The sequence below is a fragment of the Daphnia magna genome, unplaced genomic scaffold (genome assembly GCF_020631705.1).
Source record: "Daphnia magna isolate NIES unplaced genomic scaffold, ASM2063170v1.1 Dm_contigs141, whole genome shotgun sequence".
In the NCBI taxonomy this organism is placed as follows: domain Eukaryota; kingdom Metazoa; phylum Arthropoda; class Branchiopoda; order Diplostraca; family Daphniidae; genus Daphnia; species Daphnia magna.
The window spans coordinates 412-19313 of NW_025533139.1; the positions used below are offsets into that span (position 1 = coordinate 412).

Below are 18902 nucleotides of genomic sequence, written 5' to 3' on the forward strand. Positions count from 1 at the left end.
GACCAGCAGTCCTTGGTGGTCAGATTTAATCTCAGAAAACGAAATTAACAACATAGAACACAGTGGAAAATTTGTTCTGCTGATGGATATTCTTCGGGAGTGCGAGCTGATTGGTGATAAATTATTGGTCTTCAGCCAGTCGCTCACAAGCCTAGATCTGATAGAAGAGTTTCTTGCAATTGAAGTTTTCAAAATCAAATCAGAAACACTAACGAAACCAATGGGGCAAGTGTCATAATTTGCCAATCACGATGTTTGCGTTTATTATTTATCTTTTTAGAAGGTTGTTGGCGGCACGTGGAATATCAATACTGATTACTTTCGACTGGATGGCTCCACGTCTTCCGAACAGCGTCTTAAATGGTGCCGAGCGTTCAATGACGACCCCAAAATCCCCGTTCGCGTCTGTTTATAATCTCAACTAGAGCTGGCGGTATAGGCATAAATTTGGTGGGAGCCAACCGCGTCATAATTTTTGATGCGTCATGGAACCCGTCACATGATCTTCAAAGTGTCTTCCGGGTTTACCGGTATGAAATTTGTCTTGACTAATAACATCCGTAATTAAATTTTTAAATGCAGGTTAGGACAAAAGAAGCCGTGTTACATTTATCGCTTCGTAGCTCAGGGAACCATGGAAGAAAAAAATCTATTATCGCCAGGTTAGCAAAACAAATAAATATTCTTTTCGTCGCACTGCTTGCTGACGTTTTTTGTTCCCCTTGCACAGGTAGCCAAACTCTCACTATCAAGGCGTATTGTTGACGAGGAACAAATCGATCGTTACTTCGGCTCAAACGATTTGACTGACCTCTATACATTTAATGCCGATGGCCAGTTTTCGTTACCGGCTTCAATACAAGAGCGTGATGACTCTTCTCTTCTTGACGACAACCTGTTGGCTGGAGTCGCAGTTCGACTGAAAGAGTGGGTTGGTGGGTACCAAGCACACGATTCTTTGCTTCAGAATCGTCCTGAAGAATATCTCGAAGACAGTGAGCAGCAAGCCATTTGGAAAATATTTCAAGTAGAAAAAGAAAAAGAGACTTCGTTGACGCAAGCAAGCTCGCAAATAACTCTGTGATGAAGTTGGTTTTGTTTAGAACCTGAGTAGGTAGACCTAGTCAGGTAGACCTAGTCTTAGTGATTACTGCCATTTTAGGCATTTCCTTATTGCTCTGCGTGGAACGCATTCATCATGTATTTCTGTTGAATTTCGTTTTTCTTTTTTGTTAATTTCTAAATAGAATTTCGGTTTCTTAATCCAACGGGTAATGTAATATTTCGTTGATGTAGTTAGTATCTACGAAACTTAGGCACAATTTAATAGACCTGTTGTGTTCTAGAAAAGCACGAGTTCCAAGCCATGAAAACCACCAAACAAACACATGCGTCCATTCTATCATGTAGTTTACAGCAATGTGGGGACGATTGGTGGGAGGGTGTTAAATGAGCTAGTTTATTTGAACACCTGTTAGCGCACCTGAGTAAGCGGCCCAGGATCCTATCGACCCAAAAATTCGTTTTTATCATTGCATGCTTTAGCTTGTACGACACTTTGTATTTTATTTTATTGCGTTGGAATTGTGGTAGTTGGGTTTAGTACAATTTCGCCGTCGCTTATTTTGGCCCTCATCAAAATGAGGTGTTGTTACGTTTTTCTTTTAATAGTGGTAGTGGGTACTGCTATCGCTTCCTCCGAATTCAAACCAAATCCTGATGTAGACGAGCGTTGGGAACGTTTTAAGGTAAGCATCCCTTCCACTTGCCTCTCTTAATATATACTTCTTAGGTGTGGAACTTTTGGCTGAATGCTAATTCGTTTCAGGTAAAATTTCGTAAGACGTATGCTAGTGATGCTGAAGAATTGAAAAGACGAGAAATTTGGGAGAAGAACATCGCCAACATTGACAAACACAATGAGGAGTTTAAGGAAGGCAAACATTCCTACACGCTAGCAGAGAACAAATACGCTGACATGGTATGAACTCATATCAAACAGATATACTATTAAAAAGAATCTTACAAAATGCTTTATGTTATTGCTATGTTTTCAGACGAAGGAGGAATGGAAAAATCATTTAAAGGGGAAAAAACCTTCAAAGAAACCGAAAAAGAAGACTGCTTAATGAGACATTCAGCGACAGCAAGGAGTAGGGGAGTCGATCCTTTCCTACAGGCTCATGTCCCATTCCCGACCGATTACATCACCGTCTTGCATCAGAACACGTCCCTCGTTCAGCCAGCAAACACCGCATTTTTTTAGCAGATTTCAGACAGAACGCAAAATCTTCTTCATCATCTAAAAATATAACCTGCGATTACTTTCAGACACTTGCCAATCTATACAGCGAACCACCGAATACAAAATTTTGTCTATTGGCGGGATTCCACCCCGCTTTTTGTGTAGACTACTAAACGGAAAAGATGCTGGTATCAAGTTGTTCGATTTATTTTAAGGCCGGCTGATGATGTTCGAGATCTGATGTAAGTTACTCTGTCAGATGGCGAAACATCTGCTTGTCTGTATGAAAATGGCTAAGAGTATGGAGAATACGTTAATGAAAAAAATCGGAAATTAGTCTACCAACATATTCATAATATGAATAAGAGAGTGAAGTGAGTATTTCGTTATCGTTGTTTGATCTACGGTAGAGTATAAAGAAAGTGACGGTTCTTGCCACTTTATACCAGTGAAAGTAGGTCGAATCATTTAGCCTACTGAAATAAGTTCAAGTTTATAATGAAACTTTGAAATAAATGGTAACTTATAACAAATAGGCCCATTTTGACGGAGAAATAGGACAGCTTTGATTTTTTTTTTTTTTTTTGTAAGGTGCTTTTTGGTGCGGTCCTATTTTCCAATCCTTTTTCGTGGGGTCCTATTTTATTTTGTCCGGTCCTATTTTTCAGCTAATTCGAAAACACATTGAAACATTGATGAAGAATTAATGACAAGGAATGAAGCCTAACCCAGCACCTTGTCTAAAAGTGTTAAAAGAATTCCATTAAAGATTTCGTTTCAGTTTCTGCAAAGTTAAAACATTATATACTGTAGGTTCAGTGCAAATACTTCAATTGGGCGACGAAAGAAACTGTTTACTAAACACCGTACAAAAACGTACTTTGCAGCGAAAAACTAGTGTGCCATTAAATATGGCTAAGAAAAAACCAACTATTCGAACAACGAATGCGACAAACCGACAATGAAGTCAGACAATTTTCCTTAAACACATACTTGCGTCACCAGAATTTCCAGGCCGAGAAGCCCCGTCGTTCTAATGTTCGAAGAGATATATATAGCAGAATTTGACTGAAGAAGCCTTCGATCTCTTATCGTCACTGAATAAGCATTGCATCCTGAGGCAACAGAGTCATTGATACCGTGTTCAACCCCTTTTTTTTCTCTATATTCAAACAACTATCCGTTTAACTATCCTTGTGTATTGTTCACTCTTGCTTCGGTTACAATATTGTCAGGTTTGTTAGTAGTAGTATTCAAATGTTGCTTGCCAACCTGATCTGGTCCCGGAGCTGTCCGTCGTGAATCGCAACAGAATTTCATTTGAGCTCGAATATACGGTAGAAGGTCGAGTGGTGCCAGATGCCCTTAGAAGAAGGTAGTTGCTGGTGGATGGTCCGTCATGAACCTAATAGTTGGCGTATTTAAAAGATAAAGATGTTGTATTGCATGAAGTAAACTGGGATGGTTGGCAACTATTCTAAAAATTTTGTGAAAATCAAGGAGAAATTTTGGAACCTCGTACAATTGAATATACGAGTCACCATAGGGGATATGACAAAATTCTATATATAGTATAATGCTACTCGTCGTCGAGTTGCCAATCTTTCTATATAGATAGTAATAAAATTTGTGTTATCTTACATTAACGAAATCGTAACCCGATTCTGTGTTAAAAGAATTGAAGTACAATCGCACTCGATAGCCGCAGGGCACTTGAATTAAATAGCGGCAATCAAGATTGTTTTCGTATTCGTATGGATAGTTTGGTGAATTGATGATGCCACTGTACCCGCTAATTAAACCGCCACAACTGGAGTGTTCTGCAAATCGGGATTCAAAAAAAATGTGTAGAAATCAACTGTCATTATGTCAAAAGTCCCAAGTGAATATAAATATTGATTGGAAATTAGACATCTAAAGTTGCCCATATGGAAAAAGAGAAATGGGTATTAAATAACGCGGGCAAGGTATTATACTCGTCGTACCCGTTGAAGTTTGGAATTTCGTTGTATCTGGGAACCTCGTTGTAGTTTGGAATTCCGTTGTAGTTTCTGTCAAGTAGGTCAGTGTTGAAGTGGATTCAAAATTTAAATTAATAATTGTTAGAAAATAAACAAATAAGTTTCCCATAAGGAAACACAGAAATGGGTACTTAGAAAAAGCACTAAGTGCTTCCTCCATTTCATTTAGGGGAGACAAGAACGGCTTCTTGATTTATTGACGATCGTGTTCAATATTGTATCATAACTCAAAAATATAGGCCTACCGCATATAATTGGAGCGTATGTCGGAGCTTTGGTACTGGAAATTGTATAAGGAGTTGTATAAGGAGTTGTATAAGGAGGAGCTGTTGTAGGAGGAGAAGAAGTTGTAGAAGGGGACGTTGTTGATTGTCGAACCTACCACAACAAAAACCAAAGTTATAATAGTTTATTGTAGCGTAAAACTATTTTTAGACCTATAAAATCAGATCAGTTAACATCAGATTTTTATTTAATGCCCACAAGACGTACGTGTTAAATAAAAGAGGAGAATGCCTTGGAATTCTCGTCTACTTTATACATCAACTAGGCCTACTTTAATTTGTATGTTGTACTCCTTTGCTTAGCTTACATTGATCCTTGCTGTGGTATTTCATTTAATATCTCACCAGTAACTGACATAATTAAGGCTCTTAGAATGAAAACTGACTATTGCTTGAAAAATAAATGCTACATAGACGCTTATTTCCGTATTCCTAAAGCGCGCTTACTTTCGAATACTTAAACGGGCTTAAATATTAAGCATTTGGAACTAAGCATACAATTTAAATATCTATTGCTACGTTGTCGCCTATATGAGGATATTAGGCCCTAGTCAGACTGGATTCACCAAAGTTTTACGTTTGAAACCAATAATTCTCGTTAGCCTTCCTCCATTTTACTTACTATTTGGTAGGTGATACTGAATCCTGCATAACTGTTTGCTGAATCACTTGTAAACACGAGCAACATTGATTCAGTGTACTTGGTTATTTGATTTGGTATATATGAGCCACTCAAATCGGCGAAAAGCTCTGAGGATATTGTTGGTCCCAAATAAATCTGTAAATATAAAGGCAACATTGTCAGCAAATCACTTCCACATTTGGCAACCAGAAATTAAGCTACACATTTACGTACTTTCAGAGTGTCTTTTCCAGTTTCAGTTTCAAAATTATTAAATTGCAGCGTAATACTGTAAGCACCAGTAATCAACCAGCATACATTGGCGTTTTCAGGATAACTTGAAGGATAATTCGGAGATGTGAACGTTCCGAACGACGCGGACAAAACTATGCAGTCTAAATAACGTAAACCGTATATAGGATATAGCCTACTCAAGTATTTTCACATTTTTTTAGAGTTAACTAAAGACTGAACTAGGTTTCTTACACACTAACACAGCAAAATAGTCGTCGTATTGATTGATCAAGTTTTTTACCTGAAGCAGGTGCTTGGGTGGTGTAAGTTGAAGACTCGACGAAAATATTATCAATGGCAACAGCATCTTCGTAATTGCTTCCACAGTAGCCATAAAATACCAACTGGTTCAAAAGGAGAAAATCTGTACATTCTTTCATAAATTTTAGCAAAGATGAGTTAATACCATACCACGCCTTCGGTAGGAACATCTACTGGTATAACAGCGGATTGTGTTCGCCATTCATAATTGGACAAGGTTGAAAACTGTGACAGGCTGACCAGTTGTTGTTCGGTGCGATCTACCACCCAGACCAGCTACGGCCCGTCATGTACAGTTTTTAAAAAAATTATATCATTTGCATGTCAATCGTAATACAAATTTAAACACAATAATAGAAAAATAATTAACCGAAGGTTAGAGGGGGAAAAAAAATCTTCTCTTTCTAAAATACTGATCTTCTGATTCTAAAACGTGACAATTACCTCAAGATTATTCCCCTCTGGGCGTTTAGAGCGGATCCAGAAATCGAAAGAAACTCGATCACCTGCCCCAGGGTTTTGAAAAGGAAATAAGAAAGAACTCAGTTTTTGAATTAAAATTATTAATCTTCAATACAATTAAATCGACTTTACCAGGACTAGCAGTAAAAGTTGGGCTACGAAGGATTGCAAGGCCGGACGCCAAGTCTGCATTACGCGTCGCTCTCACATATTGAGAGCCGGTAGCCGGTTTGGGTGCCGTGGAATTCGCCTCCGAAGGTGATGCGAGATTTTCAACCCGCCAGTTGACGTAACCAGGTGATTCATCGTACCAAGGGCTCAAAGTTCCGCTTTCGAAATTGTTATCAAGCAAAGTGCGAACCAACTTTGGATCAACTTTAGCGTCTTCGCTATCTAAAGAGGTTATGATGTCAACATCGAATTTTGGTAAGACGGGCGATCTTGCTCCAACGTTCGCTAGTAGACTAGCCAAAAGAAGCCAACAGATTAGAGTGGCTCGCATCTTTTAATGTAATTCAAAGACTATAACAAATAATTGAAGGTTTAAGTAATTGGATTGGTTGTCACTTCAAGCCACGAAAAGGACAAGTAGACAAAGTTACTTCCAAGTCAATCGGGTTGTTACTGGGCTCTTAATAATGGATGCAAGCGACCTTTATATCGATCCTTCCCGAAAAATATTTCCCCATCATATCTATTGTTATCAATAACAAATGAGACCATGTAAAAATTGAAAAATCTTCTTTCATCATCCGGAAAATACACGACAAGGCCTTATGTCGACTGAGCAAATATAATTCAAGATTACAAACAAGACCACCTGCTACCCATCACGCATTATAAGCTATAATGCTACACTGATTGATAAGATCTTTCAATCTAGAATGATATCGTTTTTTTATATAATGGTAAACTTGAAACTTGTTTTTTGTTTATTCTTTTCTCTCTATGCTGTCAGAAAGATAAGTCGCGTTCAATCATCTATTTGGTCTAGAATCGGTACTGCATCATTTGATCATTTTCTTGACGTTATGAGGCATATAGTTGCTAGGTGGACAGTATCCGTTTCCATGTTTTTGTGGAAAAGAGCAACGAGTTTTTACCTTTATCTAGATATATCTCTCCTCGTAATATAATTCAACTCTCGACTTTGATTCCACGTGCAATCAATCTTTATCTAATATCTCTGACTGCAATACAATTCAACTCTCGTCTATGCTTTCGTATGCAGGTACCTTGTGAGTGTAAAAGTAGTTTCATCGAACTATATTGAGAAACAATTGTTAGTCTACATAGGGGAGTTAAGTGAGTAAGAAAATATAATTTTTAGCCAACGTGAAATTCATGTTAAATTTCGAACAGCGAAAATTGTAAGTTCTATGCGGGATCTGTGCTATGCTATTCAAAATTATAATAAATCCTTCCTCGACATATGGTCAGTTCAACCTGGACTGTAAGGCTGTCAATGGGCCGGTTGCACCACCGGTGCGACCCGGCCCGATAAAAATCCGCATATTTTCGGATTTCGGCTACACCGCTCTTCTGTTGTCCCGGTTCGCGCCGAAGAAATCCGTTCGACTTCGTACCTTACCTAACCCCATCGGGCCGGTTTGCACTGCACCGAATACGAAATACCGTTCGGCTTGGTTTCGGAGAAAAAAACATCGGATTTTGGGTCGAGAGGAGCGAATATTTTTACCTTAAATATCCGTAAATGAATAAAAAAAAATCATTTAAAAAAGGTTTATGCTTAATAGTTCGTATTAAATATGTTTGAGTTAGAAAAAATAAAAATAAAAATTTGGCAGGACATGCTAGGCATGACTTGACCATCACAACCAGTAAGCCATCGCAGTGTGCATGTACGGACTGTTCCGCGTACCTTTTAACAAACCGTCAAGAACTTAATGGAATAATTAGCGCAAGCTATTTCTTTCGACGTTTTAACCTTTTGGGGCAGCACATGATTGATCCCTGCAGACCAGTTTGGCAAATTATCCGTAGGTAGGGCTAATTGGCAATCCAATAACAATGGGCCTCTGCAGACGGGACCTTATAGGCCAGTGTCTCGCTTATACAACGAAAGGTCATTCTTCACTCGAATTATTTACATTGCATTTTTTGTTTTTGTTTTTGTTTTTGTTTTTTTTTTTATATCGAGCGCCTTTCGTACGGCACTGAGTACTGGCCATTTCGATGACTCGCAAATAAACGGGACCGGGCGAAATGGAATGAATTGTTGAACGTGAACGTGCGATCGAGGCAACGTCACCTGCGAGGACGGCCAGCAATTTGATCGTGTATAAAAGATCAGTTGCCATGACGACGTGAGCTGCAGCAAAACTTGGTTATAGGCCGCTGTTGTTGCAGGCTTTTATACTCGATTTATTATCGAATAATATTCGGACGATCGATATAATCCACAATCAACAAAGATGATTACATGTCTCTTCCATTTATTCTTAAACAATCGAACGAAAAGAATTAAGTCCATTTGATGACATAAAGACCAAAGTTTGCATTTCAAGATGGGTTGCAGGACAAGATGTTGCCATTATGACGATGCCACTATACATACAATGCTAGCCCATCCATAGTAAATCAGCTCATAGTTGGAACAAGAGAGTGTGTAAGCATATTATCTAATCCCCTTAACCATCTCCCCCGTCTATCGTTGTTATCGTCTGTGTTACACGAGACAGCGGCTCTTGTTCGCACGACCCATCCTCCTCCACCACTACTCCCTACCCTGTCCCGGCGTCGTCCACAAATGATCTCCTTTAGCATTAACTAACTAACCAACAGTATGCAATAATGGACGGTATACACAGTTGCGTACAGGTACGAAAAAAAATTTTTTTTTCTTTAATCACATTACACATTTTTTGCTCCTCCCCCTTGCTGTCTATATAATCAAAGGATTAACATGTTTCCTTTTTTTTTTCTTAAAAAAATTGTCAACAGATTATTCGCCGCTCCGGACCGATGCAAGTTTATGCGATCGGTCATGTCCATCATCGACGTGGTGGCCATCTTGCCCTATTACATTGGTCTGGACATCTCCACTGAAAACGACGACATCCCAGGAATTAAATTCTATCGGATATATATTGGATTGTGCTCGCTTGTGTCGAGCGTCATGTTGCCTTTTAAATAAACTTCTGCTCCTTTCTTCTTCATACGTGTTTAACGATGCGAACGTTGATGCCTCAATCATTTGCGGCCGTTTTCTTCCTCTTTTTTTTTTTTTGTGAATAGTTCTGGACCGGACCCCGAGAATCAGCCGGAAGTTAAGCTATATGTAACAGACTGGTCGCTTTTTTCTTTCTTTTTTATTCGGCGATCGGCAACATTTATCCGGTCGTATTTAACCTTTTGTTGTGTGTGTAGATGCGCACGTATTAATGAATCAAATATTGTTATATAGTACTATACTCTATCGGAATATAGAGCAGTAAAGGATTTTTGCATTTGGGATCTGTTTAACGTGTCAAGTTTTCGTCGAAATTTGTGTTGCGCGATACTTGACATTGCGGTAGGAGGGGGAGGGAGATAAGGAAGAGCATTTTTGAATTGCCTAACCGCTGAATAATTGAGCGATTTTGTTGAACATTGACACGCTGCTTTCTTTTTTGTTTCTATACGTGAAGAATGTTGTCGTAAATTGTTTTGCCCTTCTGTTAAAAGCTCACATTTTACCGTTCTAACCGTAAAGAAGGATCAGCTTATCTGTCGGGAAAATGTGACGATAGATTACGCGCAAAGTGCAGTTCAATCACGATATAATCTTTCGAGCATAATAGCGCTGCTTTGGTTAGTCACCATCCCCCCACAAATTTACATGTCCTTAAATATGCTCCTACCACATTCACGTTATTTAATTTTTTTTCTTTTCAATTGCAGAAGGAAAAAAAAACAGTTGCTTAAAGATTTCGAGCAGGGGTAGAAAGCCGCTCATGTTCAGAAAAAAAAAGATGGCGGAAGCAGATGTTTGCCAAGAAAAAAAAAAGATAAATAGCGCAAACTATAAAGAAAAAGAAAAAAAAATATCTGAATCCACAGTATGGACTGCGTCAATGTAGAATCAAAGTGAAATAAATCAATAATCAACAGCAGCGGGATAACAATAAGTGCTCATGAAGTGGAAGGAAACCTTTTTTTTTTTTTTTTACGAGCCATTTCATTTAATTAAACGATTTCTTTTTATGCCAAATTGTTTAACTTTTTTTTCGGACGTGTAGAACCTGGACGATAAACATCGACGAGAGAGTCTCTCGTCCATGTCTCTCAGAGAGACAATCCCGATTAGGCTGGCAGTCAGCCGTCGCATCGTAGACGACTGTTGATCTAAAGTATTATCCACAAAAACGTAGCCTCCGAAACGAAAATGTAGATCAAAGAGTGGGTAGTCTTTCATGAGCGATCATGCTAACCCTTCAAGTGCACACGCCGGATTTTATTCGCTGCCGGTGTTGCTGACGATCCCACAGTTTCAATTGGGTCGACGGTCTTTTCTTCCGGCTGAGTAACAGTTTCTTCTTTGATTTCTTTGGCGAAAGTCATGCCCGCAAAGATAGTGTTGAAATCCAAAGGTAGGGCTTCAAACCAATTTGCACCTAGGATCGACGGGATCTTTTCGCTGGTCGCTACTAACAGCGGAAGTTGGATTTTTTTATTGCCGTACTTGACTTTGGCGTAATATTCACCAAGGAGAGAAACTGCGTTATTAGCATGTATGAGGGATGAAGATCAGGTTTTCCTAGAGCTTCCCAATGCAGCTTCCCGATTATCGAAGCCGTTGCTCCTGTATCCAACAACATTTTCATTTCCGTTTTTTCGATTACCAAATTGATGTAGAGGAGATTAGATCTATACCTCATCGCATCGGCACGCAACTGAGCTGGGTTCGACGGCAGATCTGGGAAAGCCTTGTGATGGTTCGATTGTTGAAAAATGTGTTCCAGTTAATATTTAACAGAGTTGGAATCCACCTCCGTCCCAGCAGACTTCGCGCAGTTTCGTTGTCGGCTACTTGAATCGGCAAGACATATTCCTCCTCGGCGAGCGTTATCTTTGCGTTGAATTCCCCTTTGATGGGTACTGATCCAAGGGCTGATTTTCTTAATCTCGAACTGTGCGTTAATTCCGGCTCGCCCATCTGTTGCCATATGAGTTTGTTGATGATAGAATTATGGCAACTCGTATCCATTTTCATCCGAACTTCAAAACCGCTTACCTTCAAATCAAGAAAATATTTTAAAGCCATCTTGTTATCGTAAGGTTAATCAATATTATTACTTATTAAACGCTGTTTGCTTTGCAGGCATAAGCCAAAGTTCACCCGAGCCAACTTATTGGTAAATACGTCGTTTCCCTTTGCGATTGATTTTGTCGGTAATCTATCAAACTTTTATTTCCAAAATAGAACGCGTGAGTTAAAGTATGAGGTATCGCAACCATTTCAGTCATAGGAAGTATGTGTTTATAAATTTTCAAGTATGATTTTTACTAATTAGTACTCTGAATCCGTTAGACAAACAATATCTTGTGCCAATCGAGCGGTTGGGATACGTTAGGCTTTAGTAGTCATAACATGGTTGCAGCAGTCCGCGCAACACAGATTAAAAATAATCGGCTACACTATTACGAAGTACTGAAGTTCAACAAAGTTCTCGAAACTATGCCGTTTCAGCGAATTGTTAAAATAGCTGCGGACTGAAGCTAGCAGCCACATACCATTTTTCTGTCTTCAATTTATGTGAAGTTCTCAATTGCAGCGGCCAATGTGAATTTAGCAGTTCCAATGTTTTAACCGATTTTGCTAATTTGTTATACTTTTTGCCTTTTGGTGAAGCCAAAGATAAGTTTATCAAGGTTTCGAACTTTACAATTGATATACTTCGTAAACATTCTAGCCCTAGACCGCCATTTAGAAAAGTAATGCTATCGTTTCATTTTAGTTGCCACACGTTCATCTGTCTGTTTTGCCTTAAGTGTTGGAAAGAGTAAGCAGCTGAGGTTCCAGAAAGCAGCATTTCAGAGCAAGAACCCAATTTGATGACTTGTCAAGGTACTATGTACTATGTATGTTCAGCTTTGTATCATTTGTCTTTTGAATGGTAAGACTGAACTAGATGGGAAATCAAAGACTTTGCGTTTATCAGTTAGAAAAATTCACATGGTTGATTAGCTGGAAGCAACTGAGGTCAGGTTTCAAAATATAATGTCGATTTTTACCGCTAGATGACAGCTTGTTTGAAACTTGCTGCTTGAAGGACGGGAGCTTTCGGCTTTTTAGGCAGGGCACAGTGTTGCCACAAGTGGCTTTCTGGAGCCGTTTTGGCCTTTTTTGGTTGAAAATTGGACGATTGGCTTTTTAGCTATTTCTGACTTTTTCCGAATTTTTCCCATGATTTGGCTTCAAATTGGGCTTATTTTAGTTTTAGCGCATAAAATATTTGAAAACAAAAATTTGCAACGCTAACTGCAGTCGATATAAAGCATTTGCGCATAGCCGTCTACACTCTACAGTAACGGCCAGGAAACGGGGTATTTCTGTGTATTTGGGATGGAACTTGCGTCCTCCCACCCACCCACAGGCACCTTGGAGCATTCGAACCATTGAGTGCTGCGACTGGTGGTCAATTTTCAATAGGACTTTTTCCACAATTTCTTCACAAGTTTTAGACGCCACACAGAACGCACTATTCTGCTGCCTGATAATCTGTCTGGCCAGGTCTGAGAAAGTGATGAGTGATACTCTGTCTGATCTCTGATGTCTCAAATTGAATCCTAGTGGCAATCCTAACCAGGAAAACTAAGAATACGCCAAAAATACTGATCTTACTACTAGCTTTAATAGTTATTTTTATTTTTGAGACAGTGGCTTTAAAGTGGCTTTTTTTACATTTCAAGTGGCTTTATTTGCCCAATTTGGCGCCTTTTTGGCTTTGGAGAAAATTATTTCGTGGCAACACTGGTATTAACCCTGTTTGAACCCCTTCCTTTTACCCCAATGACTACCGATTTCTGTGTGAATCATAAAAGCTTGTTTCTCCGTAGAGAAATATGCTCAAAAGAGTGTGTCAGGAATATCAGTTATAATCGGTGGTAGCGCAGTGATCAGTCGCGTGCATATCGTTTAGACTTTTTGAAGCTTTATAAATTCGGCATTAAATACAACCGTTAGAGTTAAAAACATTATAAACACGTGCTACAAGCTTCCAAAAAATGAATTCGTTTGTTACAGGTTCTGATTTTGCAACAGGCAGTGGACATCAGCAGCCATCGAAGGTGATATTTATTACACAATATTTGTAACCCTTTCAAACAGTAAAAAAAAAATTTAATTCCAGAGAAAGCTTTCCCCTGTAAAAGAATTTGAAAATACTATATTGCATAAACCAGTTATCAATGGTAGCCCAGTTGCAAAGAAAAGATTTGTTCCAACCATCCCACCAACTCGTGCTAAGAAAACATCTGATTCCTCATCATTGAAGGAAAGGAAACCAATTCAACCGTATTCCATCTAAATAAATAGAAAAAAAATATAACAAAAAAATTACATAATAAGAACAAAATGTAGTCACCTGAACGAGTACTGGTTTTTGATATTGTGCAACTGGTCTGTTGCCATGGTTTACTGGCCGTCTCTGATGGGGCTGCCTCAAATTATTCATTCCATTTTTAGTCCCCCTTCCATGACCTCCCCTCCTAGGAATTCCCTTGTACGGTTGAATTGGTTTCCTTTCCTTAAATGATGGGGAATCAGATGTTTTCTTAGCACGAGTTGGTGGGATGGTTGGAACAAATCTTTTCTTTGCAACTGGGCTACCATTGATAACTGGTTTATGCAATATAGTATTTTCAACTTCTTTTACAGGGGAAAGCTTTCTCTGGAATTAAATTTTTTTTTTACTGTTTGAAAGGATTACAAATATTGTGTAATAAATATCACCTTCGATGGCTGCTGATGTCCACTGCCTGTTGCAAAATCAGAACCTGTAACAAACGAATTCATTTTTTGGAAGCTTGTAGCACGTGTTTATAATGTTTTTAACTCTAACGGTTGTATTTAATGCCGAATTTATAAAGCTTCAAAAAGTCTAAACGATATGCACGCGACTGATCACTGCGCTACCACCGATTATAACTGATATTCCTGACACACTCTTTTGAGCATATTTCTCTACGGAGAAACAAGCTTTTATGATTCACACAGAAATCGGTAGTCATTGGGGTAAAAGGAAGGGGTTCAAACAGGGTTAATACCAGTGTTGCCACGAAATAATTTTCTCCAAAGCCAAAAAAGGCGCCAAATTGGGCAAATAAAGCCACTTGAAATGTAAAAAAAAGCCACTTTAAAGCCACTGTCTCAAAAATAAAAATAACTATTAAAGCTAGTAGTAAGATCAGTATTTTTGGCGTATTCTTAGTTTTCCTGGTTAGGATTGCCACTAGGATTCAATTTGAGACATCAGAGATCAGACAGAGTATCACTCATCACTTTCTCAGACCTGGCCAGACAGATTATCAGGCAGCAGAATAGTGCGTTCTGTGTGGCGTCTAAAACTTGTGAAGAAATTGTGGAAAAAGTCCTATTGAAAATTGACCACCAGTCGCAGCACTCAATGGTTCGAATGCTCCAAGGTGCCTGTGGGTGGGTGGGAGGACGCAAGTTCCATCCCAAATACACAGAAATACCCCGTTTCCTGGCCGTTACTGTAGAGTGTAGACGGCTATGCGCAAATGCTTTATATCGACTGCAGTTAGCGTTGCAAATTTTTGTTTTCAAATATTTTATGCGCTAAAACTAAAATAAGCCCAATTTGAAGCCAAATCATGGGAAAAATTCGGAAAAAGTCAGAAATAGCCAAAAAGCCAATCGTCCAATTTTCAACCAAAAAAAGGCCAAAACGGCTCCAGAAAGCCACTTGTGGCAACACTGTGCCCTGCCTAAAAAGCCGAAAGCTCCCGTCCTTCAAGCAGCAAGTTTCAAACAAGCTGTCATCTAGCGGTAAAAATCGACATTATATTTTGAAACCTGACCTCAGTTGCTTCCAGCTAATCAACCATGTGAATTTTTCTAACTGATAAACGCAAAGTCTTTGATTTCCCATCTAGTTCAGTCTTACCATTCAAAAGACAAATGATACAAAGCTGAACATACATAGTACATAGTACCTTGACAAGTCATCAAATTGGGTTCTTGCTCTGAAATGCTGCTTTCTGGAACCTCAGCTGCTTACTCTTTCCAACACTTAAGGCAAAACAGACAGATGAACGTGTGGCAACTAAAATGAAACGATAGCATTACTTTTCTAAATGGCGGTCTAGGGCTAGAATGTTTACGAAGTATATCAATTGTAAAGTTCGAAACCTTGATAAACTTATCTTTGGCTTCACCAAAAGGCAAAAAAGTATAACAAATTAGCAAAATCGGTTAAAACATTGGAACTGCTAAATTCACATTGGCCGCTGCAATTGAGAACTTCACATAAATTGAAGACAGAAAAATGGTATGTGGCTGCTAGCTTCAGTCCGCAGCTATTTTAACAATTCGCTGAAACGGCATAGTTTCGAGAACTTTGTTGAACTTCAGTACTTCGTAATAGTGTAGCCGATTATTTTTAATCTGTGTTGCGCGGACTGCTGCAACCATGTTATGACTACTAAAGCCTAACGTATCCCAACCGCTCGATTGGCACAAGATATTGTTTGTCTAACGGATTCAGAGTACTAATTAGTAAAAATCATACTTGAAAATTTATAAACACATACTTCCTATGACTGAAATGGTTGCGATACCTCATACTTTAACTCACGCGTTCTATTTTGGAAATAAAAGTTTGATAGATTACCGACAAAATCAATCGCAAAGGGAAACGACGTATTTACCAATAAGTTGGCTCGGGTGAACTTTGGCTTATGCCTGCAAAGCAAACAGCGTTTAATAAGTAATAATATTGATTAACCTTACGATAACAAGATGGCTTTAAAATATTTTCTTGATTTGAAGGTAAGCGGTTTTGAAGTTCGGATGAAAATGGATACGAGTTGCCATAATTCTATCATCAACAAACCAAACCATATGGCAACAGATGGGCGAGCCGGAATTAACGCACAGTTCGAGATTAAGAAAATCAGCCCTTGGATCAGTACCCATCAAAGGGGAATTCAACGCAAAGATAACGCTCGCCGAGGAGGAATATGTCTTGCCGATTCAAGTAGCCGACAACGAAACTGCGCGAAGTCTGCTGGGACGGAGGTGGATTCCAACTCTGTTAAATATTAACTGGAACACATTTTTCAACAATCGAACCATCACAAGGCTTTCCCAGATCTGCCGTCGAACCCAGCTCAAGTTGCGTGCCGATGCGATGAGGTATAGATCTAATCTCCTCTACATCAATTTGGTAATCGAAAAAACGGAAATGAAAATGTTGTTGGATACAGGAGCAACGGCTTCGATAATCGGGAAGCTGCATTGGGAAGCTCTAGGAAAACCTGATCTTCATCCCTCATACATGCTAATAACGCAGTTTCTCTCCTTGGTGAATATTACGCCAAAGTCAAGTACGGCAATAAAAAAATCCAACTTCCGCTGTTAGTAGCGACCAGCGAAAAGATCCCGTCGATCCTAGGTGCAAATTGGTTTGAAGCCCTACCTTTGGATTTCAACACTATCTTTGCGGGCATGACTTTCGCCAAAGAAATCAAAGAAGAAACTGTTACTCAGCCGGAAGAAAAGACCGTCGACCCAATTGAAACTGTGGGATCGTCAGCAACACCGGCAGCGAATAAAATCCGGCGTGTGCACTTGAAGGGTTAGCATGATCGCTCATGAAAGACTACCCACTCTTTGATCTACATTTTCGTTTCGGAGGCTACGTTTTTGTGGATAATACTTTAGATCAACAGTCGTCAATTGAATAGTCAATTAGAAAGCAACCTTCTTAGCCTACCATCAATAACTAAGACTATACCATTAAAGCTAATTATGTATTTTTCAATTTAAAAATGTAATTAAATAATGAAACAATCAAAACAATTTGTTTGTGTCACTCTTCACTCATTGTATTTGCTTTATGTTGTTTATGAATAAAACACTTGCTGCTTACTCTTTAAAATACATTGAGTTTTTTTTTATGTACTTGAGTTTACATACATTCTTAGTAATTTAAACGTTGGAATAATAATAAGTAAAAGTTAGAATTCAAATTTGAATTACGCGCGTTATCAAAATGGCCGCCGCAATAGATGCCGGGAAGGGGCCAAGGGGGGTATATACATTTTATTGTAATTTGCGGTTCTTAAACTATAAAAATCGAAGTAAAATATCATATCAAAACGTGCTTGAGATAATAAAGAATATCAAAAATAAATTTTATGTTTATTTTGGTGTATATTAGTAACCAAACAACGTACCCAAAAAAGTCTGTTTTTGGCCCCCCCCCCGCTCAAATGTCTTAAAATAAAATAATTAATTACGTTCTAAGAGTTTTCAGCGGATTTACATAAATTTTACGGCAATCAATAGGTATTTAAAAGGGCTATCTATTTGGTGAATTTCATGAAAAAATATTGAAATAGAAAAAAATTCCATTTGAAACAAATTTTTTGCGTTTTGTCGCTTAGGTCCAATACTGCGCTTGATCGATTAAACGCAAAAAAATTGTTTCATTTGAAATTTTTTTCCGTTACAATATTTTTTCATAAAAAAAAACTTAAAAAAGGAAATGTAATGTGTGTCGCGCCAGTACATTTCCCTTTTTAAGTTTTTTTGTTGCTTAGCGCCAGTATGTTCCGGTAGTAAGCTGGTTCTCGGGAAATCAGGGCCGAGCCCTACAATCAAGAAATGGTTTCCTTTCTTCTCACTAAAATCAAAACAACTGATCAAAGTTTATTAAATAAAACTAAAAACATACTGAATTTAAACAGAAAATTATGCGGGGAAAGAAAAGCAAGGAATTAAAATGGCAATTGTGGCTTTTCGGAATTGAAAATTCCATTTTTTACACATGAGAAAAAAGTCTAAAATAAAAAAGCGAAAGCCGCTAAATGAGTGGCTCTCTTAATAACTGTTGAAAACCTAAATTACAAATACCTTTTCCCTGAGGGTAGATTTTGGAATGCCAAACATGCTGGCGATGCTTCTATAAGAGCCACTACCGGTAATGTAAGTTGCAACCGCATTTTCCAGATCCTCAGTAGTGTAAGCCATCTTCGAAAAATAAATATGAAAACCGTTAGATTGTAGAATAATTTTGTCAAAAAAATTTCAGCAATATTCTAAGACCCAGTATCAATCACTGGACCCAATAAACATTTCTTATCGCTTCAGAGAATCGAACCACAAGTCAACGGATCATGAAGGAAGTGCTTTACCTCACAGCTACTTCACTACTTTTTATTTTCTTTCCGTTATGGTACACTGTGATGCAGCGCAAATATTTTACAACCGATATTTGAATAAGACTGCAAAATGAATTAAGAAAACAAATTTTTTCCCCGAAAGTTTTAGAGATGTATACATGGCTAGCTAAACAGCACAATATTGCAAAGAATATATATTCAACGCATGTAAATGTTGCTTCTGAGGCTTGAACCATGCAACTTCGGATTACTAGCCAAGAATTCACCCACAGAGCTAATTCTGATAATAATATTAAAAAATTTCCAGCTATGGGTTGGTTTAAAAAAAAAGTGTCCGG

General features: G+C 38.5%; 1 protein-coding gene, 1 long non-coding RNA gene and 1 pseudogene across 2 annotated transcripts; 2 read left to right on the top strand and 1 right to left on the bottom strand.

Moving 5' to 3' along the window:
• The first annotated feature begins 220 nt into the window (after positions 1-220).
• Positions 221-2436, top strand: LOC123467074 (annotated as a pseudogene).
• A 992-nt stretch (positions 2437-3428) lies between these two features.
• On the bottom strand, positions 3429-6827 carry LOC116935196 (cubilin). The gene is made up of 10 exons (XM_032942548.2): positions 6322-6827; positions 6172-6233; positions 5878-6003; positions 5708-5810; positions 5407-5567; positions 5173-5328; positions 4512-4644; positions 4231-4296; positions 3887-4065; positions 3429-3650 (listed from the first exon to the last, which is right to left on the bottom strand). Exons 1-10 carry the CDS (start codon positions 6689-6691, stop codon positions 3486-3488), a joined length of 1521 nt encoding a protein of 506 aa, XP_032798439.2. The 5' UTR covers positions 6692-6827; the 3' UTR covers positions 3429-3485.
• Positions 6828-6897: 70 nt separating this feature from the next.
• Positions 6898-9368, top strand: LOC116935197. Its single transcript, XR_006641598.1, has 2 exons — positions 6898-9030; positions 9154-9368. It is a non-coding gene; the product is annotated as an uncharacterized LOC116935197 (long non-coding RNA).
• Positions 9369-18902: the final 9534 nt, after the last annotated feature.

Excerpts from the sequence above, each read along its gene's own strand:
- LOC116935196 (XM_032942548.2), bottom strand. The coding sequence starts at position 6,691 with ATGCGAGCCACTCTAATCTGTTGGCTTCTTTTGGCTAGTCTACTAGCG. Across the intron at positions 6,004-6,171 it reads CAGAGGGGAATAATCTTGAG|CTGGTCTGGGTGGTAGATCG; the intron begins GTAATTGTCACG and ends GACGGGCCGTAG. Across the intron at positions 4,297-4,511 it reads ATACGCTCCAATTATATGCG|AAACTACAACGGAATTCCAA; the intron begins GTAGGCCTATAT and ends CCTACTTGACAG.